The sequence below is a fragment of the Ornithodoros turicata genome, chromosome 9 (genome assembly GCF_037126465.1).
Source record: "Ornithodoros turicata isolate Travis chromosome 9, ASM3712646v1, whole genome shotgun sequence".
Classification (NCBI taxonomy): domain Eukaryota; kingdom Metazoa; phylum Arthropoda; class Arachnida; order Ixodida; family Argasidae; genus Ornithodoros; species Ornithodoros turicata.
The window spans coordinates 17891692-17912886 of NC_088209.1; the positions used below are offsets into that span (position 1 = coordinate 17891692).

Sequence of the window (21195 nt, forward strand, 5' to 3'; positions counted from 1 at the left end):
AAAGCCTATGTTTGATATCACCTGCGGTGATTGACTGAAGAAGATGGCATCCTGTCTTTGTGTGTCCGCGTGGCTTTCTGTATCTATTCCTTAGCGCCGTCCTCAGTAGCTCTGGCAGCGCCCCATGCTGGTGAACTACCTAGCTGGTGAGGACACAGGGATTTTTCCAACACCCTTTAATAGCCCCTAAAATGCTCCGAAATCGTGCAACTATAGGCGACGTTAGGGTCGCGATGCACTTGAGATCCTTGTACCCCAAAATGGCAGCTAATTAATTCGAAATCATGATTCATGCATCCCCACTGCGTAGTATCTCTCTCTAGTCTCCATGTTGAGAGAGATCTTCTCACACGAGATTTAACTGTATGACTATTTCTATGATTTAGTTATTTGGAAAATAAAAATTATTTCTGTTTCTTTAAAACTTTTTTATTGGAAGGAACTATGAGGTGACATTTAACGTCGCTCGAAATCCTGCCTCGTCTGTCAAGCTGTCCACCACGAATCACCATGCAAAATATTTTCACTCTGCGGTGCGTTGTAGCTGTGCAATCTAATTTACAAAAAAACAGTCGGAGAAAGAAGCCGCAGACGGCCGACACGATGCTCTCATGACGTGGTGAAGGCTCCGTGCTTCCTTTCTTTGTTTTTCTTCGGAGCGCACGCGCCGCTTATACATGCTTGAGCTGTGCCGCTGTACGTCACTGGTCACGTGAGGGAAGTAGCATACGTCACGACGTCCTCTCGTTCTGCGATGCGCTCTTTTTACGAGGAGAAGGATTTTTGAAAGGTGGGGGCGGAACAGAGCCCTCGTGCTCGCTCTGTAGGTCACCTACGCTCATCGTTCTTTCGCAGGAACTCATTTTATTAGTTGGAGAACACTCTGCATCGAAAAAAAAAATAAAAAATAAAAAATTGTAGGTCACGTCAGTGATCCTTTAAAGGTGTCGTTTCAGTTATGAAACACCTTGTTCGCTCAAAGTTCAGGTTGATCTTCACGCGAAGTACGAGCATTTCTGGAGAGCAACATTCACGTCTTGTGACACCGACACACCCGCACATTGTCGTCACGTGGTCAGTCCGCGAGCCTTCCCACAATAGAGAGTTTTAGTATATATACAGTCAGACCTCGTTTTATGAACCCTCGATATACGAATTTCCTCAACTTACGAACGGCTCCACAGGGAACCAAACTTTTTCGGTGTATTTTGACCTCGTTTTACGAACCCTCGATATCCGAACTATGAACGGATTATTAGGGAACGGACCCAAAGTAGCCAAGCCATTCTGACCTTGATATACGAACGGGCGTTATGAAGGACAGGCCAATGGACCGGAGGATAATGAAAGTTCCTCAGTACATACTGCCAAGGTCAAACATACAATGCCCCAACGCCACTAGGTTCCACAAACATGATTCACCATTTCCTGAAAGAATAATTCCGGCGTTTACAGCCGAACGGTTGTGAATTTAGACCAGGTCTCCGAGATGGAAACATCTTGTTATTCCAAGAGAAGGCGTTCAGTCCTGACAGCCGGTGACAAGCGTGATATTTGCCGTTGGAGACAGTCTCATCCGCGCGCGATACGGTACTTTGAGGACCGGGTGGATGAGTCAAGTGTGAGACTTCTGTGATCTCTTCTAAACAGGATAGACCCTGCCGAAAGTATGGTGCAAAGCACAATTACGCAGTATTTTCAATAATAAAACTTATTCAAATCAATTTCCCGTGGTTTTGTGAGGTATTTGTGCACTGCACACCTCGGACCTCGGTTAACGAATACCTCGATTTACGAACGATTTTCTGAGAAACGAAGGGTGTTCGTAAAGCGAGGTTTGACTGTATATAGTTATATAGTTAGTATATATATAGCTTAAAGGCAGCCGCCTTTGCGTGCGTAAGGAATAGCGTCGATAGTTCTGCGCACGCCCATAACAGAAAGAAAGCTTCGCGCGGTGCGCAGAACCACCAACGCTATCTGTTACGTACGCTAGCGCCTTTGCGTACGATGTACTAAAACTCTCTCATATCACCGTCTCAGCCGTTTATAGCGCAATCATCTAGCGTAGGTACTTTACACTTCGAGATTGCCTGACTACAACGCTATTTTTTCTTTTTTCTTACGGCCGGCTATAGAGTGCGCGAGGATGAAATTGAGAAAATAATGGCGAGATAAATGACCCGCACCACGGAACAAACTATCCCATCTCCGGAATTAATACAGCCGCGAGGAGAAAGAGACCGCCGTGTGTATACCCTGATAGCGGCTTCTGCTTAAAGAAAAACCCGAAAATACCTGTTCCCGAAAGCGATCGACGGAAAGTGGTTATCGCCGGATTTGTCACCGATCAGGGAAGAAGTTGTGTGTTTTTGTTTTTTTTTCGCTTTGGGTGTAACACTGCTCAACATGAAAACACAGGGAGTACAATAAGGCGTTGTTCAATCTCCACATCCTTATGGTCTCCCACCGATCTTTGATGGGGAACGTTGGCGGTTAGAATTATGGCGAAGGCAGATTGTTTTCAGCTAGACGTATACCGGCGAAACCTTCCGATAACATGAACTATTAGTACGGCAAACAGTGTTATCGGTGCCTGCACAATTCCGACCGACCCCTTGATGTTGCCGCTGCTTTTACAGACGACGTTACCAATGGTTCTCTCAAACTGGGAATCGTTTCCAGAGATATCTCGCAGTGTTAGGGTGCGCGAGGCAATTTTTGCTTCTTTTCATTTTTTTTTCTACGTGTGATTCGTGATGTACTAATCTGAAGCGCAGTTTCCTTTCCTTCACTTCATTTATTATACCTGCTAAATCGCCCTGTTCGGCATTATATCAGGGAGGGGCGTGTAGAAGACAATATGACATGTTGAACAGTGGTGAATGCAGGACATAAAGATAAACATTCTTACAAGATAAGATGAAGGGAAGTGCCTCAGGACGGGAACGCCTCTATTTCGAACAGAGACTGTTCGTCTTCTGGGCACTGTCCTCACCATTGGCAGGGTATATTTAAAGGGTTAGAGATGACGTGTTAAAGGTTCATGCGAATTGTCGGTCGACAGCCCGGGGGGAAGAAAAGGCTCATGGAGACTTTTACGACCGAGGTCAATGGACCGCTTTGTTAGGGTGTGGATGGGGATTACGTGAATGAAGGCATCTTTGCACCAGACGGGTCACAAAAATTGCGAAGTTCACAATGAAGCGCACGAACAACGGGATGAAACAGGACGACAAACAGGCAGGGGCGAACATTCCGAAAGATAAGGAAGTTCGTGGTTGCGTGGGGAAATTTTCAAGGCGCACTTTTTTTTTACATATTTATTTGTATGTTACAAAAATGTATATGTTAAAAAAAGTGTGCTTTTTTGAAGTTCTTTGAAGTTTGGTGAAGTTCTGTTTTTAAAGTGCGAGCTGACACAAAAAGGCGTATGCCCCTCTCTCTTCGGATAAGATGAGATAACCGTATCGTTCGTGGCAATCGTTTGCACACAGCCTGCTATGCGGTGAAGCTCTGTTTTAAGAGTGCAAAGGTAGAGTCACTAAATACGGGCACAGAATATCGCATTCCTTTTCCGCGCCGGAGCCGCAGTTCGGTGTCCGCGATTGGGCCGATCGTGTCACGTGGTTTCTCCTTCCGAGAACTCGCCGTCCCATATTGAGACACCTCAATGCAAAACCGGCTTCCTGGGTTGCGAGCTGGCACGACTGCGCGTTGTTCTCCACCGGAGAAGGGGTAGATTGGCGTCCCATTGCTAGGCGACGCAGCCGCGCGCGTCTGACACAAGATGGCGGGCTCGCTCGCCGGCGTGGCTCAGTGTCGCCAGAGTCACTAAATAAGCTACGCTTCAGAGTATCGACACTGAGTTCCAAGAGCGAGCATGGGCCATCTTGTTTCCGCGCCACGCTTCCCACGCGCACGCGCACTGCGCGCTTTAGCGCACGATATGCCATCTATCGTGCGCCGGTGAAATGTTCCTTTCGTTTACAAGCACTCGTTACTCGGAGAAGCTCAGTTGACGGCCTTGAGCTCACCGTGACATCTTCGGGATGCTCTGGTGGACAATACATGGATAATCGCACAACAATCATACACGCTTCTCTATGCCACAGCGAGCATTATGTTAGTCGTCTTTGATCCTCAACTGGGGATACTACCGGTGTGGTGCGGAAACAAGATGGCGCTCCTGCTCTCCCTTGGACCTAAGTGTCGATACTCTGAAGCGAAGCTTATGTAGTGAACAAGAGAGAAACTGATGTTCTGAGGCTGAAACAACATAGAAGGGACAGATACAAACAAAGCCTCAAATTGCCTAAGAAATCAACGATGAAAGATGAAAGTCACTGAAAAGGTTAGCCAGCTGTAGGGATCGAACCCACATCTTCTGGATTACCGGTCCAGGGCTCTACCAGTGACTTTCATCTTTCATCGTTGATTTCTTAGGCAATTTGAGGCTTTGTTTGTATCTGTCCCTCAGAATATCTGTCAGAACATCAGTTTCTCTCTTGTTCAACAGGTGCCGCTTGCGTCGATTTCCGTCGTATGAATGTGTGTATGAGTGAGCAAAAAATGTAAGAGCGAAAGGAGGGTGAGTGAGAGTGAGTGGCTGGTTTGTCGTCCCTCTCAGATGACGCACCCCGAAAGTCGCTGAAGAGGCGTGTTACCTTAGCTCAATTGGTAGAGTCCTGGACCGGTAATCCAGAAGATGTGGGTTCGATCCTTACAGCTGGCTAACCTTTTCAGTGACTTTCATCTTTGATTATTTAGTGACTCTAAGTGTCGCTACTCTGTTCGCTATTTAGTGACGCTATATGCATAGGGGTGACCGCCATTGCATTCCTTCTTTCTACCCTTTCTTCGCAGTTGATCGCCGCCGAAGGAGAGCAGAAGTCGTCTCGCGCCTTGAAGGAAGCGGCGGACGTTATGTCCCTCAGCCCAGCAGCTCTGCAGCTGCGCTACCTCCAAACCCTCAACACTATCTCCGCGGAGAAGAACTCGACCATCATCTTCCCGCTGCCCATAGACTTTCTCACATGCTTCATGCCACACAAGAAAAGGCACGCCGCTGCGGCAGACGTAGAGGCCGCACTGCACCGAGAATAGCCGTCATCGCCCCTTTTCTCTTCACGCCTTTGGAATTCTCTTCGTGTCGTGGTGTTCCACCACGACCACCTTTCCGAGCATAGTCCAGATCAGTCTTGGGTAGTAACTAAGTTACTTTTAACTTGTAACTGTAACTAGTTACTTTTGGGGTTAACTAGTTACAGTAACTACTTACATTTCCAGAAAAGTAGCTTTTAACTGTAACTAGTTACTATTTCTGTGAATGTAACTGCAAAATGTAACTAGTTACTCGTATAAATGTTCTATCTTTTTTACGTACGTATTTTTCCCTGTGGGAGAGTCACATATTGACTTATACAGCTTCTGGTTAAGTGCAATAATACTTTTATCGCACTTAAGTATATGTAAACAAATGTATGTTTTTAACGATTGTACTATCACCCTCTCATGGTCATTTTTATAAAAAGTAACTGTAATGTAACTAAGTTACTTTCTCACAGTCACTGTAACTCTAACTAGTTACTTGACCAAGAAAGTAACTATAACTGTAGCTTAGTTACTTAGCCAAGAAAGTAACTATAACTGTAACTTAGTTACTTAGCCAAGAAAGTAACTATAACTGCAACTCAGTTACTTTCTAGAAGTAACTTACCCAAGACTGGTCCAGATACTTTGTTCTTTTCTGCACACAGGCTCTTATCCTATCCTGAGTGTGAAGGTCACACCTTTACGCGAGGGGGGAAGAGCTAAAGGGTATCACGAAAGGAAACTTCAAGCACACAAAGCAGAGAGATCTGCTGTCGCGCTTGTTTCTTTTATTTTTTTTCGTAAATCAGCGTGTACATAAAGCCTTGCATCATATAGTGCCTGACACCGCAGTACACCGTTCTTAACGTGGCACCGATTTCCGAACCTCCAAAGGTGGGAGTGAGTAAACATATACACAAAGTGCACGGGACTTGCAAACGATTGACATTCCTGTTCTCGTTGATGTCTTACTGGATTGCGATTCTTGTAAAGGGAAATATCATAAACGTCGGCGACATGGTACAGTAATTGTTATGAACCACTACTGTGTATGTAGAAAGATTGATATGAGTTGTTTGCGGTTTTGCTTAGCATGCCATAAGAGGTCAATCGGCTTCCGGTTTGAGTGACACGAAATGTTTGTCCATTTGATAACTATGCACTTTTCTGTAGAGTGCTGAAACTGACATCCACATGCCAAACGCACATTTATCGTTCATTTAGAACAGTATTGTCACACTAGAAAAGTTACCGTGCCAGCTAATTATGAAAATCATTTTTTAAATCCCGAACCTTTGGTTTGTCGCACTTTGTCATCCAACTGGAAATCCGCAGTAAATTTCGTAAAAGCGGCCGATTAAATTTGTAATAGTAATTCGTGACTATGCCTCGCGAAACAACTCTGATCAGATTAAATCAGCTTTCTTTGATCCAAACACTTCATGAACGATCTTGTCTATGACGTAACCAAACATAAACAGCTATATGTATAAGCATATAAAATTATGATACATGAAACTATGTAATAATAAGAATACAGTCTCTAGGATAACCTTATAGCCTGTGCTCTCGCTGGTCCACAGAGCGACATACGAACCCCACAATGTAATTTATCCATTTCTGGGGCACGTGCTATATGCCTGAAATTGTGACTATGTAGTGACTTTCGCAATACACATACACACACACATTTTCTGTGCGCATTTATACGAAATCTCGACATCATATTCTCGATGCATGTGCGAAGGCCATCATTACTTTGTACTTTTTTACGCGAAGCGTGGTCGAGGATGTCCATGTTGCAGTCTGCCGCGTGGCGATAGGCTGTTGAGGAACCGGCCCGATATATAACCTCTGCCTTCTGCTAAATGAACGTGCCTGTCGCCTGACCGTGAGCCCCATAGGCCGAACGTGCAGCCCCCGAACGAAGCTATGTCGTAATGGCTGGGCCGAACCCTTGAACGCACGCACAATTTCCCGCCAGAAGGCTGCTCATTCTCTCCAAAACAGAGGCAACTGTCAGCGTTGCCAGAAGACGCCAAACTTGACATACCTGACCCCGTGCTGTCCTGCGAGATAGACGCGCCGAGAAGAAAGAGAGAGAAAGAAAGAAAAGAAACTTAGATATGCATATATATATATATATATATATATATATATATATATATATATATATATATATATAGAAATAAGAATAAGCGAGGCTTCGGCGGAAGTTTACAGTAAACTAGAACACCAATAATATATTATGAGTTAAGGGGACTGTTAGTTATGCTATTCTAAGGCCGGAGTCACACTGGTTATACATTATACACGAACATCCCGTCATACATGTATGATCATACAGTGCTGGTCACACTGCTTATACACCGGCAAAATGTGTTTTAAAACACGTATGTATAACCAGTGTGACCGTGTCGTCATACAAGCAAGCGCTCCGACTGTGTTTGACAACATGTTTCAAACACACGACGGTGTATTTGGGGTAGAAGTGCAAGGGTGCAGGCGAGCTGGTGCATTGTAAAACGACGATAAAACCTGAGACACGGAACAGAAAAAAGACAACACGACACGTTCTCAAACGTGTCGGGTTGTCTTTCTTCTGTTCCGTGTCTCAGGTTTTATTGTCGTTTTACGATGTATATGGGCACTGCCGAAAAACGGTGATGGACAAGTTGGATAAACGGGCGTATTCCATACGTTCCTGACGTGTGCCATACATCAGGATTTAAGCCACTCCCACTGTTCCTAAAGTTAAGTTGTATAACCAGTGTGACCGATGTTTGAGCAACACATGTTCGAGACTATGTATAATCATACAAGCGTTTGGACCAAACGATGTTGTCAAACAAGAATTGTATAACCAATGTGACCGAGCATTATACATACGCCATACACGTCTGAAGACATGTTGTCATACACGTTTGGAGCACGTGTATATAACCAGCGTGACTCCAGCCTAAGGTTATATAAAAAGCCGTACATACATAGTCAAGGTTTCTGCGGAAGCTTCGTCTTCCTCGGGACTCATATATACGTACATGCGTATATAAATAGGTAACTGTATAAATAAGTAATCAGATTGTTGTTTCTTCTTACACGCATCAACCTTGAAGAATTGAGGATTGGGTCTGCTCTTATTTTGGAAACAGTATGAGCGTATACTTATATTCCTGTGACTCGGTATCTAAAAATGTCACCGCAAAGTGTTTTCATCAAGCACTAAAGAAACCTGCTTCGAGTAAAAACCCCGATAATTTAACTGGTGCGCATTTAAAAAATTTGCAATACATTTCGCATGATCAAGAAACCACGTACATTCGTCACCAGACTTAATTAGCACCGGTAAAACTGGGATATTAAAGCGACACTGAACGAAACAATACTGAAGCGTTATATTGAACATCACTATCCGAATCACGATTTTTCCCGCATACAAGACACCACCGCGCAATTTGCCACCGCTACAGGCAAAAGCTTTCCTGTATGTCCGATTGGGAGCGCTGAAGTCATCAAAGGTTTATCGTCCGCTCGGGGTCCAGAAACACGAGGATCGCTGCTTTTACCACGTCGATTCCACTGCCATTTCTCACACACACAGTGTAATTATATGCGGAGGGAAATGAGGCGAAGACGTCACAAGCTTTAGGCACCCACGTGACCAATTCTGTTGCGCTGCTTCCCTGCACAGTCAAAAGGCAAAAACGAACGTATACGTCGAGCCATTACGTACGAGAGAGGAGAAGAAAAAAAAACAAAAACGATCGTGTAGATGAAAACGAGCGTAGATTATGGATACTCAACCGCGCGACTTTTGTAGACGAAGCGCGTGCGATAACTTTTGTATACACTATAGCCTAGGAAGTCAATGAGAGAAGTACCGGTAGTTATCCCGAAAACAACGCAAACATGATTTTTTTTTTTCCCCTAGGGTTTTGCTCGTATATTTCACAGGGTCAGTATTTATTCCTCGTTTAACGGTACGCGAAATAGTTTAAGGAACATGTCAGATACATATGCAAGGACGACGAAGGGAGTGCTTCACTTGGCTTGTTGTTGTTGTTGTTGTTGTTTTTTCCTTCTTTAGTTTAATTTTGTCACTTGTGTAAAAAGCAGTTCCGCCGATATGTTAGTCATGCTGATCGACGAGACACTGTGGTGTTCCAAAGGGGAAAATTCGGCTGTCCGGTGAAAGTATCCGAAGCAGCACAGCATATATTGGCAACAATATTGGCTGCATATCGGCAATACTGATCCAGTACTGGTGCAGTATTTGACGAGTATTGTTTTTATTGTATTTATCCAATATTATGGCGAAACATTTTCTGCAGTTGGGTGGACTAAAGGGAAAGTCTCTGCTGGGTGTCGCCGCTATTTCCAACAGAGACTGTTCAGACCAGCAAAAGAACAGATCCTGCTCGAAATATTCCCGGCTCGCAGCCTCATGCTTCTGCTTCAATTGTAAGTTTCAGCTGGGTACTCAAGAAAGGTAGCGTGTTCGTACTCCGCTCGTGCCGAAAGTAACTTTTTAGCGCGTGCACCGTACGAGCACGTTGTTTAGTTGCGTACGCAAGGCGACTGTGTTAGCTACAACTAAACATGCGTATAGTTAAAGCTCCAGAGCCCCACAGCTGGCAGATCCCAATCTGCTAATGTTTTGCACAAGCGATTCCTTCAAACTGACGTGGTATAGTGGAACGCTGAACGATGAGGTTCCAGACTGATTGGTACAGTTTGACCTTTCAGGCACGTGATCTCGCACTAATTTCTGATAGCTAAAAGAGATGCTTTGAAACATGGTTATTGAATAGAGATAACGATAACGTCGTAGGGGAAAGAGAGAACAAACCTTTAGAGGAGTGTCTGTCTCTCGGCGGAACTGACTTCTGCACAAGAACGATCATATTTTTTCATAGGCTAATTACCGCGACCGATTCACCTTTATTTTTTTTATTTTTTTTCATCAGTGGAATGACGTTTTGCAGTTTTCATAGATGCCATACACACACGTTATACATAGACCAACAGATATATGCAACAGTTAACGAGAGATGATGTCCTTCAAAGTATTGCGCACCATGTAATCGTCGTTATGCTTATTAACGCATTAACGAATTAACGAGGACGTTTCTCATGTAATAGTGATGTTTTCTAATATATTCTTTAGTTGCATGCGTTTGTACTTTGGCCGCTTTCTGTTCCCAAAGGCCTCTAAGAAACGCATTTGCTTTTTTCTTCCTTCTTTTTTCTTTTTTCTTTGTTATCTGTCTGCGTGAAGATGTGTAAGGATCGTCGACTAGATTAAATATAAGGGCCGAATTCCGTTGCAGATTCCCTACACAGACAAATTGTCGAGGCATGAACGGTAATTCGGTAATTAACACTAAGCTCCTTTATATATTTTTTTATTTTCCTCACTGCTAGTTGACGTACTCTATAGTGCTGTGCTGTTTATTTTCTTCTTCTTTCTTTTTTTTTTTTTTAAACGTTGGCTATCCTAACCTAAACTCTGTTTGATACAGTACTGTTGGACACCAGCCTGCAGATAATGTTTTATACTGTTTGAGAGAGGGAGAAAGCCGTTGGAACGCAGAGCAAATTACACGAATGAAATGCTCCTAACGTCAGCAAGGTGTGAGCCCACACGAATTTCGGTAACATGTATCAGCCAGCACAACAGGATATCGAGTGTAATTGGCTTTCTCGGTCCATTTTATTGTTTTTCAGGTCATTGAAGGGGCTCTGACACTTCGGTGCGTGCGGTTTTTCATATCGTAGAAGTTTTGTACTGCATGTCAGAAGATCGAGGAAAGACTAATTATTTATTCTAAGTGTCGTACCTGGCGACATACAAAACCTCGAAGACCCGTACACGTCCAACTGTCACGTCAGAGGAGAAAGAGCTACCGCCTTTCCCATTTGTACTCGTAAGCACGTCATCTCTCCCGCGGTGTCTCAGTGGTGGAGACGCCTCATGTGGTTAAGGGCCCGATGACTTTCGGTCATGGATGAAGGAATAAGAGGAGAGAGAGAGTGAAGCGGTCAAACTGGACACGGACGCACAGAAACGACGGGAGACAGGTGCTGCTTCCAACAACTTGATTACAAACAACTTTCACAAGTATACACAGATGTATCGTCAGGACAAAAAAAAAGTGATCATATGGAATGAATGTTATGAAATAAGCGGAGGAACTTCGAGAGGAGAAAAGAGCGTGGGAAAAGTGACGTATGAATATTAATATCAATTTCATCCCCGCACAGTGGATGTGTTTTGGCTTTGTTCCAGCCCTGCAAAAGTTACGCCTGAGACCCAAGCAGCACAATGTACTGAAAGTAGAGTGCACTAGAGGTGGGCGGTATGTGTCTTATCAATGTTCTTTAGTTTCACGCGTCTGTTCAAGGCCTTCCACCTACCCGCCCACCTCTATTGCACTTGACTTTCAGTACATTGTGCTGCTTCGGGAAAACCTCAACGAGAGAGCTAGCTGAGAGAGTCAGAAAGCCGTTACGCTGAGAAAGCCCACGAGTCTCCTCTGCAGCTTGCACGCGGTACTTTGACATGCTAGGATCGCACCTACATAGACATTCCGAAAAGATGCTATACCAGCAACCAGAGGCAACTCAGAATAAACGACCATTCTGAATGATATTGTCATCTTTCCTGACTTGTTGAAAATAGGAACGTGTACGTGTTTTTGCAGAAATACTGATACGTGTGTATTAGTTTAGATAAAGGAACCAGTACACTTCCGCTTTTAATCGGAATCAGCTCATCCTGCTCCGCCCTCACTGCAAGCCTCCGAGTCTCCACCAGGGAGGCAACGCGGGAGAAGACACGTGCTTGCGAGAACCAATGGGAGTGGCCGCTGGCATTTCGTACCGCGCGTGTTATGCGGTGCAGTTCTGTGCAGAGAGTATTGTAACCAAGTGTCGTAACCCCTTTAAGATCATCATCACGTGGTATCGCTATATTTGTGAATTTTGGAGCAGACTAAAACAAACCGTTGCTTTTTGTGCACAAGCGAGAATTTCTGTGAATTTCATTTTTCTCTCGTTTGTCTCTATTTTGATGTAACCTGGAGCCGTGTAAAATAAGAAACTGTGACTGCACCGCACACGTACATTGTTGCCACATGGAATGAAGAAGATGTTTATGCATGTGTGGGTTTGACTTTGTCGTGACTCTTAAGCTCCTTAAGTTTGTACTGCAAAAAATGCGCCGTTGTTGAATGTGAATAAACAGGTGCTCGCGCTGAAGTCTTTGAATATGTCAATTCAATCAGGAAAATAATAATTAAAGTTGATATTAAAACGCTATGGTATAATTGGTGTATGTCCGTAATGGCGTGTAGGGGTATATAACGCTTATATATATATATATATAAGCTGTATAATGCTAAAATGCTTTGCTGCACTGGATGTGGCCACGTCCCATCGTCTCTTTGCCCTGGGCCGTTCGTCGACGGACGGGCTTTGTCGCTTTTTCCGCCTTCGTCGTGCTCCTCGGAACCGACGGCAGATCGCCCATTCTCCCCGTCCAGAACAGGGCGCTGGACGGGCCCTCGGCCATTCGCCTACGGATGGACTTTGTTGCCCTCTCGTACGCCATTTCAGTCTATAGTACGAGCACGGAACAAAACGCAAGCGCTGACGAGCTGACGCAAAACGCAGTTCTAGGGCACGAGCTGAGCTCGTACATAAACATTCTTTCGAAACGCACAATGTAAATTTATTTGGTAATAAAGTCTCACGAAAACTTAATAAAGACGTCACACACAAGGAGCGGAACATCACAGCAAAATTATCACCACGTTGCTACATTTTCCCGAATTCGAAAATACAAGCACGCACACTAGTTGTGAATCGCAATCGATCAATGTGTGTGTATAAATTAAAATCCAACTGAGTTTGAACACACACAGCGTCCGCTAAATCCAACTGAGATGAAACACAGATGACAGATTACTCGAGACGTTTCATAATGGACTTTTAATTAAATAAGGCAATTGAATTGTTCTCTCTATCAAACATATATCCGGTTCAGATAAAACGTTTCTTAAGACATGTGGTGGTATTACTTCCATCGTGCCATTATTACTTCCCCGTCGATGCCACTGAGTCAATATGAGCGAACATGCTTATGTACACGCTTCCCCAATCTCATGAAAACAGGTCGGCAGACTTTCTCAATTGACGGTTATATCTTCCAGCCTGATAGCGCCCATCCGTACGACTCCCGAGTTTCTAAAACGTGTTCGAGCATATGTACTAGGCATACAGCAACTGACCTACTCAACTGATAAGTTAGATAAGATGATAATTAGCAGCTGAGTTGTGAAGACCAGCCAAGACTAGTTGTGAAACCGATACGCAATTGGTCGCGATAGGAATTGCAAAACCAGATATTTTCCAGGATAAGCGTTAGGATGCCAAAGTCGTGATGATATGTTAAGTGAAGCAGAGGAGACTCCGTCTGTTTATTGTCAGGAGAGCACGAGAGAGACAGAACGCCCCCCACACAAGTGAGCGTCGTCGTCCTTTATCCTCACCTATTTCCCGTGATTACCCCCCGCTGGAGCGTATGATCATCGCCCGCGAGGGCACGTCGTCAGCGGGGCGCTGTAAGGTTCCATCCGGGAGACGTGTACAACCTCTTCGACTTTACGGCGACGGCGACGGCCGGGAGGAGATTCGCTTGTGGGAACGATGACGTAATCGACAGCTGATGTCTGCTTTAAAACTTCGTAAGGGCCGAAATAGCGACGGAGCAATTTTTCCGCCAGGCCAACCTTCCGTTCCGGTTTCCAAACCCATACCAGTCGCCCCGGCGTGAAAAGCGGGCCTGTGCGTTAAGTCGTAGAGGGTTTTTTTTTTTTTGCTTATCCTAGGAAAGCAGCACATATGTGCGTGCAAGTTGCCAGGATTCTTCAGATCTGGCCAATATCTCAGTGACAGTCGGTGGGGCAGCGGTCAGGAGCATACGGGAGCACTGTATCCTGCAATCTCCAGCATGGTTTCGCATTCTCGGGTGTAGGGCTGAACGAACGGAGAGAAAGAAGTAGTGTCTTGCCGGGAGGTGTTGTACGCGTATAGGTGCCATACGGGAGGGCATGGGCCCTGTTTGAATGAGGGGCGTCCACGTACATGGACAGCATGTCACATAGCGTCCGATTGAGTCTCTCCGTGCATGAGACCGTTGCATTGATATGAAGTGGTCGTCCGATGAACAGTGTTGCACGCGCGCAAGAGTTCAGAAATGACGGTAGACAGAAAGACAGCTCCACGATCAGTCAATAGTTCACGAGGCGCACCAGGGCGAAGGATGACCTGATGCAGAAGAGAATTGGCGAAGCCTGGTGCCGTTGAGGAGACAGGGGCCGACGTTTCGGCGTAACGGGTGTGATGGTCAGTGCAGACTATGATCCACTTTTTTTCCTTCAGAAGACGAGGGGAACGGTCCGTCCCAACAGGTCAACTCCAACACGGTGGTATGGGGCCGGAGGAGTGGAATCGGCTGCAGGAGACCTTGAGGGGCAGTCGGTGGGTGTTTGCGACGTTGACATTCTAGGCAGGTGCGGACATAATTAGAGATGAATCGACGCATGCCTGGCCAGAAGAAACGACTGGTAACACTGTCGTACATCCGTGCAAATCCAAGATGTCCGGCACTGGGGTCATCATGAAAGTGCTCCAAGAGCGGCTTCCGTAGGTGGCGGGGAATAACTAACAAATACGGCCGTCTGAAATGGTTAAAATTCTGCTTATAGAGTACGTGTTGTCACGAAGGACGAAATTTCGGACCAGTGATGCTTGCTGCTTGGTCACGGGCTCAGCGCTAGAAAGGATAGTAATCACTTCCATCACATCAGGGTCACGGGCTTGTTCTGTGCGAAGATCAAGGTGGGCAACGAATGAAACACTTCCGCTGCTTCCGCAGCCTGGTAGAGATAACCGTGACAGTATGAATTCCTTTCGAGGGGCGGGAACCCCTTAAGCTACTTTAGGGTCCACACAATCAACAAATGAATGCGGAGGAGTAGGTCCTCACCGGCGAAAATGTCTCCTTGAAGTCAACTCGTTCAACCTGTGAGTAGCCACAGGCGACCAGCCTGGCTTTATACATGTACCACCGTTTTCGTTGTACTTCTTCCGGAAGACCCATTTGCTTTTTGTGACATGTCGATCGCTCGGCCGAGGAACTACCTCCCATGTTTCGTTGTTCTTCAAATTTGTTAGCTCCTCTTGTATGGCTTTTCTCCATTTGGTTCCGTCAAGCGCTGACAGTGCTTCTTCCCCAGTTCTTGGATCAGGTAGAAATCACTTCCTTTTACTGCGAAGCACGAATAACTTGGCTTGGCGGCTAACCGCTCGGAACGCCTGGGCAGCGGCATCAAAGGTCGCTGATTCAGAACTTGGACCAGTGACGACGTCAACAGTTGGAGGGCACACGTCTGCAGTCGCTAGCGCAACCTCCAACGGATCCACTGGTGCTCTCGTTGGGTTTTCACCGTCAAGGCTATCAGAATCCAAGTAGAAAATAATGGCACCATCGCTGAATCCGGGTTCACAAGATGTGGTCAGCATCTCGTTTATGCTTTTGCACGGCAAGCTATCTTCGTCAAAAGAAACGTCACGGCTGACGAAGAAACTGTCGGTTTCTCTGTCCCACAACTTGTACCCTTTTACGCCCTCGGGGTACCCGATCAACATACATTCTACTGGCTTGGGGTCCAGTTTGGACTGTCGACGCTGTTTCTTTATGGCCCATGCCCTGCATCCATATACCCTTATGTGGCCGATACGGACTTCTTTCCTTCTTTCCCAAACCACAGCGCCTCTGGCACCTGCTCCCACACCGAGCGTGAGGAACACGTATTTCGTAGGTAACCGGCAGCTACAAATGCGTCGGCCCAGAGTATTTTGGGAATACCAGACTCTAGCAGTAGGCACCTTGTCATATCAAACAAAAGTCCGATTCATCCTCTCGGCTACGCCGTTTCGCTGGGCCGCGTGCCTGGAACCGTGAGCTGTCTCTGTATTCCATGCTTCTGCAAGTACTGAGCAAAGTCCCTTCCGGTGTATTCTCCTCCGTTGTCGCTACGAAATGTCTTTATAGTCAACCCATGCAAGTTTCTTGCCATTTGCTTGTAATTTTTCCAGTACTTCACCCTTCTTCTTCATTGGATAGACTACAACATACTGTGAGTATAGTCGTCAATGAAAGTCACAAAGTAATTTGTAGCTGTCCTCTATATCACCAAAAATAGGAAAGTGAGTGCCTTATTATTGACTCTACTCTCGTCATCCGTCATCTCAGCTCATGGATATCCCGGGTCGACGGCTTCCCAGCAACCATTTTGCACAAGCGCAGCTTTGGCTCTGATGGACCGCGCGCATGGTAATTTTCCGACGTCAGCTTCGCAATCTTGAACTCGTCTCGTAGCGTCATTCCTTCCTTCCGTATTAGTTATCTTCTTACCAGCGGCATGGCCGAGTGGGCTAAGGCGTCCGCTCGTTGGTGGTAACCAAGGTCGTGCTGAAGACTGGGAGGTGGTGGGTTCGAATCCTACCGCCGGCTGTGCTGTCTGAGGTTTTCCCTGGGTTTTCCGAAGGCTTTCCAGACGAATGTCGGCACAGTTCCCCCTGAAGTCGGCCCAGGACGCATACTAACCCCCCTGTCCCCCACTCCTTCCTGCTATCCTCTCTCCGTCTGTCCACATCTGTACGTCGCTCATAGCCACAGTTGCTTCGCGGCGCTAACACCCAATCAAAAAAAAAAAAAGGTTATCTTCTTATCCGCCAAGCGTCCCAGCGCTAGTCGTCGAGGCGCTCTGGGCCCATAACGTGTTAAGCAGTAGCCGCAGGCCGTAGCAATACGAGAGACAAGCGGTCGAGACGTGTGTCAACGTTGCCGCAGAAGCCTTTAATGGCACAGAGAAGAATGAACAGAGCACGCCACGCGAGACGCGATGGCACGCAGAAGAAGTACGGAACAAACACACACAAAAAAAAAAAACCTAATGCCCCAAACAGCTAATGGCATATTGCACATATCTAACAGATATCTTGAACAACATATACGGTTATTGCAGGAAAACAATCTTGTGCTCAAAACATTCTGGCGAGAAAATTAAATGCAAATATGCGCTATATATGCATTAAATTAGGGCACAAAAATGCAAAAACAACTTGCTCTCAAATGAAAGTTTGCGTTTTAATTACTGGAATTCAAACAAAATTAGTTTACACAACGCTACCGTCTAGAAAAAAAGAAAAAACGCAATGGTGGTGGTGGTGATGGTGAAAGGGCTTGCCGTCGTCGGCCTCACGTATATGGGCAACGTCACGACTGACGCCCTGGGGAAATGAGCGTCCTGGGCCGACTTCTAGGGGAACTGTGCCGACATATGTCTGAAAGCGTCTGAGGAAAACCCAGGAAAAACCCCAGACAGCACAGCCGGCACCGGGATTCAAACCCGGGTACCTCCCAGTCTCGACGTGACATGGCCAGCACGCTAACCAATGAAACGCAATGAAAACACAGCCTTCTTTGGCGGCAACGAATGAATTCTCAGGAAGCAAGGATTGGGGGTATCCAATGAGACAGCAGGAGAAGCGCGCGCATGCCTATAGTGTGTGCGTGTGGATTTGGAACGGATACGATCGCATAGTGTTCCGTATATGCGCGGCATAATGCGCATTGCTGCACTTTTCAATACCGATTCACCGAATTGCAGCTCGCAACAGTTATAGCCAATGTTCCACTGATAATATTTATCTTCACTTCCTTCGACAGCGACGCCAGTCCGCTTCGCAACGCGCGCTATGTTTGTCACCGGGACTGCTCCATGGCGTGGCACGCACGTGCACGCGCAGCATGGACTACAAACACCGATGCACGAGCTGAAGCGTCGCTCACTGCTTAGCCCCGGAGCGAGAAAGAGGCCGGTATAATTCTGATTGTATAGCTTCGTAACGGAATCAAAGTTTGGAATTGTGATAAAAAGTACGAAATTAACATTGCGTATAGCGTAATTTGAAGTGAACTTGTTCCTGCATTTTAGTGCACCTTTAAATGCACATCACCCACCTCAAGATCAATGCGAAATTATAAATCTTGTCTGTAGATAGTGTTATACGTTATGCCGCATGTGAGGCTACGTGTGGCTATGTGTGAGAACATGAATATTGCACCGTCCTCTGCGCCTACATTTGACCCATATTTATGTATATTTAGCATTACGCGCGCAATTGAAAATTATTTCCGGGTTTTTGTAATAGCTCAACGATTGCTATCGCGTTTTCAGTCCTCGCTGTATCAGTACGGAAAGTGGTCGCTATTTTTTTTTTTTTTTTTTTAGAATGCATCGTACATATTTGAGTATAGTGGACCTCACAATCTGAGATTCGCGGAATCACACAATCGAAACATATTTTCCACGCCTTAGTGTCCTTGCTCTTAAAAAAGGGGCGTAATAATTGATGCAAATTATCATGACATCAAGTCAATATCAATAGGTTTGAGCTGACCTCTCAACTTCATGTGTCTGTAAGTTATTACAATTTCGCCAATACCCAAGGAAACACCTATTTCGGCCAACCCATCCAAATTCTATCCTAACTGCTATCCTAACTCTATCCTAAATGGGTCTTCTGCGCTAAAGGGTTGTCAAACCTGCATTTCATCTGACACACCGTTTATCAATCTCTGTTTGAGTCTACAGCCGTTTATGCATGCCCTGAAAGCACAACTTGAGTGGCAGTTTAGCAACACTGAGTCACACTCCAGAACCGCAGTCAAGCAGCTTCGTGCGCCTCTCAAAGTAAAATATCCAGGTTGAATGGCCTGTCATTGCCTTGCTTGATGATCCTTATGAAACGCTTGCAAATGAATGCAGCTGCTCTTAATGGTTCCCACTGCCTGTCGTTATGGAAAGGTGATTTCGCCTTTACGACTACGCTCAGTGGCAGAATGCGCCCGTTATTAGCCCGTATCTGATAACGATCAGAAAATGCAGATAATCTGTCACAGCCCCAAAGAAACCACGGTGCATCATTATGAACTGTATATTAAGACTCGCTTCCCTGAAACGCACGTGAGCGTTGTCGTGGTGGGGGTGGTGGTGGTGAAGGGACCCGCCGTTTTCGTTGCCGCGGTGTCGTTGTTTAGCTTCGCGCATCCATTATCTTCGATGATCTCATTGACGAGCAGGTTCACACGATGGAATTGCAACGTGTGCTATGGAGGGGATGGTGAATGACCACGCGATATCAAAGAATGTCTTAATCGTTTGTAGACTTTCCCACTCTCTTTTTCTCCCGTCATTTCTGGCTCCTCACTTTGTACTTAATAGTCTGCGGCGACGCCACGAGGTGGTGCCACCAGTGTTGAGCAATATTGACCGTTCTGTATCTGCATTGCTCGTGTGGACACAACGTAAAGTGGCAGCCGCAAGGCACTGACACGAAAAATAAGATGCCCTTAAAGGGACCATGAAATGATTTCCGCGAATTCCGAGTTCGTTCAGCAGTCGTGGAGGATATCGGGTAACGTGATGACCTCCCCTGCCAGGCCACGTTCACTAATGGGATGTGGAAGGCACAAGTAGCGCTTTTGGTACGGTCGTCAATAGAGCCATCAGTATGTGAGTGGTAGACGTCGCTTATAAGGTTCTCAGCCGCCACTCTAGCGACGAGGGGGCTACCATTCCCTCTTTTTATGAATGCCCAAAAGGTAGAGCGTTATACCCGGTACAAACTCCCGCCATGGCACCGAAGGTAACCCAGCAGAATGTTGAAGCGATCGCTCACTGTGGGCCAGGGCGCTAGTAGCGCATTCGCTGGCCAAGCGGCCGAGGGACGCGTGCGACCATCTTACGAGGGCAGAAAGGAGAGAGTGCTTGCTTCCGGATGCGGCCAAGTTGTCTAAGTACCGGAGCCCCCCTAAGCTCGGAATGAATACTAACGGGCTTTTCCATGGCTTCCAGGTAAGTCTGGGTAATTCCAGAGAAGCTGGGTATTCCAAGCGCCGTTCTTATGCCTGCCCGATGGAGCCGCTCAAGAGCCTGCCATTGTGAAGGCCTCAGATCTATGTACGGTGACACGTACAGGATACGCGAGAGAATGAGGGCACTGTGCAGTGTGAGCAGCGCGGACTTGACCTGCGGCCCCATGACATGAAATGGGCTTGCTAATACCATAGGCAGCCCATATTGGTCCAATGGGCAGTCTGGTTGCACTTTTCATGTGGGACCAATATTGGCAGTCCACATGGGACCGATATTGGCGAACCTGGCATTATTGGGCCAATATTGGTGTGCTACCAGGGGTCTATTGCTGGCCCGAGCACAGCGTACAAGCCATGCTGCAGTTCCACTATGAACACCATCTCGATTGGTGTATTCTTGGCAAAACACCAACAAGAAATTGTGTTCTAACAGGTGTTTTCTGTTTAGTATACGTCTTAAAATGGTCTTCCGTGTAAAAAACACACACACACAATTTAAAAAATGCAGAGGAGCACTGTCACTTTGAGGTGTAGAAAGAGGCGTGCACCAATGGGACAAGCCACTTACACTGCAAAATGTGTTTTTGAATGTACTGTGATAGAGTGTATTCAAGCAAGCAATTCTATTTAGTTTCCTTAAGTCCAGTTTTCACTCTGCGATGAAAAGATGGTTTCATACATTTTGGCCTAGACAATAATATTTTCACGAAATTAAAAATTCGAGTTAGGAATTTTTACCGGCAAAACAGTGCTAGCGAGCGAAATTACGAGCCCCGGGTATGGGTCGTACCCAGCCCCCTCCTTACGGCTCAATAACATAGTCTAAGTGTTCCTACTTTATATGACTATCGACAGGCCTTGGGTCCAGCGTGCCCCTGAAATGGCAGGGGCCTCGAGACGCTACCGCCGACTGCCCCACCCTCTCACCGGACCTGACGACAAAACTAACGGACGCACAATGCTGTTGATGCTGACGCTGACGTAGCTGTTGATCGTATTGCTAACGCATTCGTCGGAGACGGCGTACGTTGAGTTAGGTACATTTGTTCCGGTTACGGCAAACACGTGAAATATTCGGGTCAGCAACGCAT

General features: G+C 46.1%; 1 protein-coding gene and 1 long non-coding RNA gene across 4 annotated transcripts in view; both read left to right on the plus strand.

The window, feature by feature from the left end:
* LOC135368249 (band 7 protein AGAP004871-like) overlaps positions 1–7621 on the plus strand; it is a 254066-nt gene extending 246445 nt beyond the window's left edge. For all 3 annotated transcript variants that reach the window (XM_064601405.1, XM_064601406.1, XM_064601404.1), the window contains one exon: positions 4867–7621. In XM_064601405.1, the coding sequence (XP_064457475.1) occupies positions 4867–5106 (240 nt within the window). In that variant the 3' untranslated portion in view covers positions 5107–7621. The remainder of the gene's footprint in view (positions 1–4866) is intronic.
* A 42-nt stretch (positions 7622–7663) lies between these two features.
* On the plus strand, positions 7664–12354 carry LOC135368251 (uncharacterized). Its single transcript, XR_010414731.1, has 2 exons — positions 7664–7875; positions 7972–12354. It is a non-coding gene; the product is annotated as an uncharacterized LOC135368251 (long non-coding RNA).
* The last annotated feature ends 8841 nt before the right edge of the window (positions 12355–21195 follow it).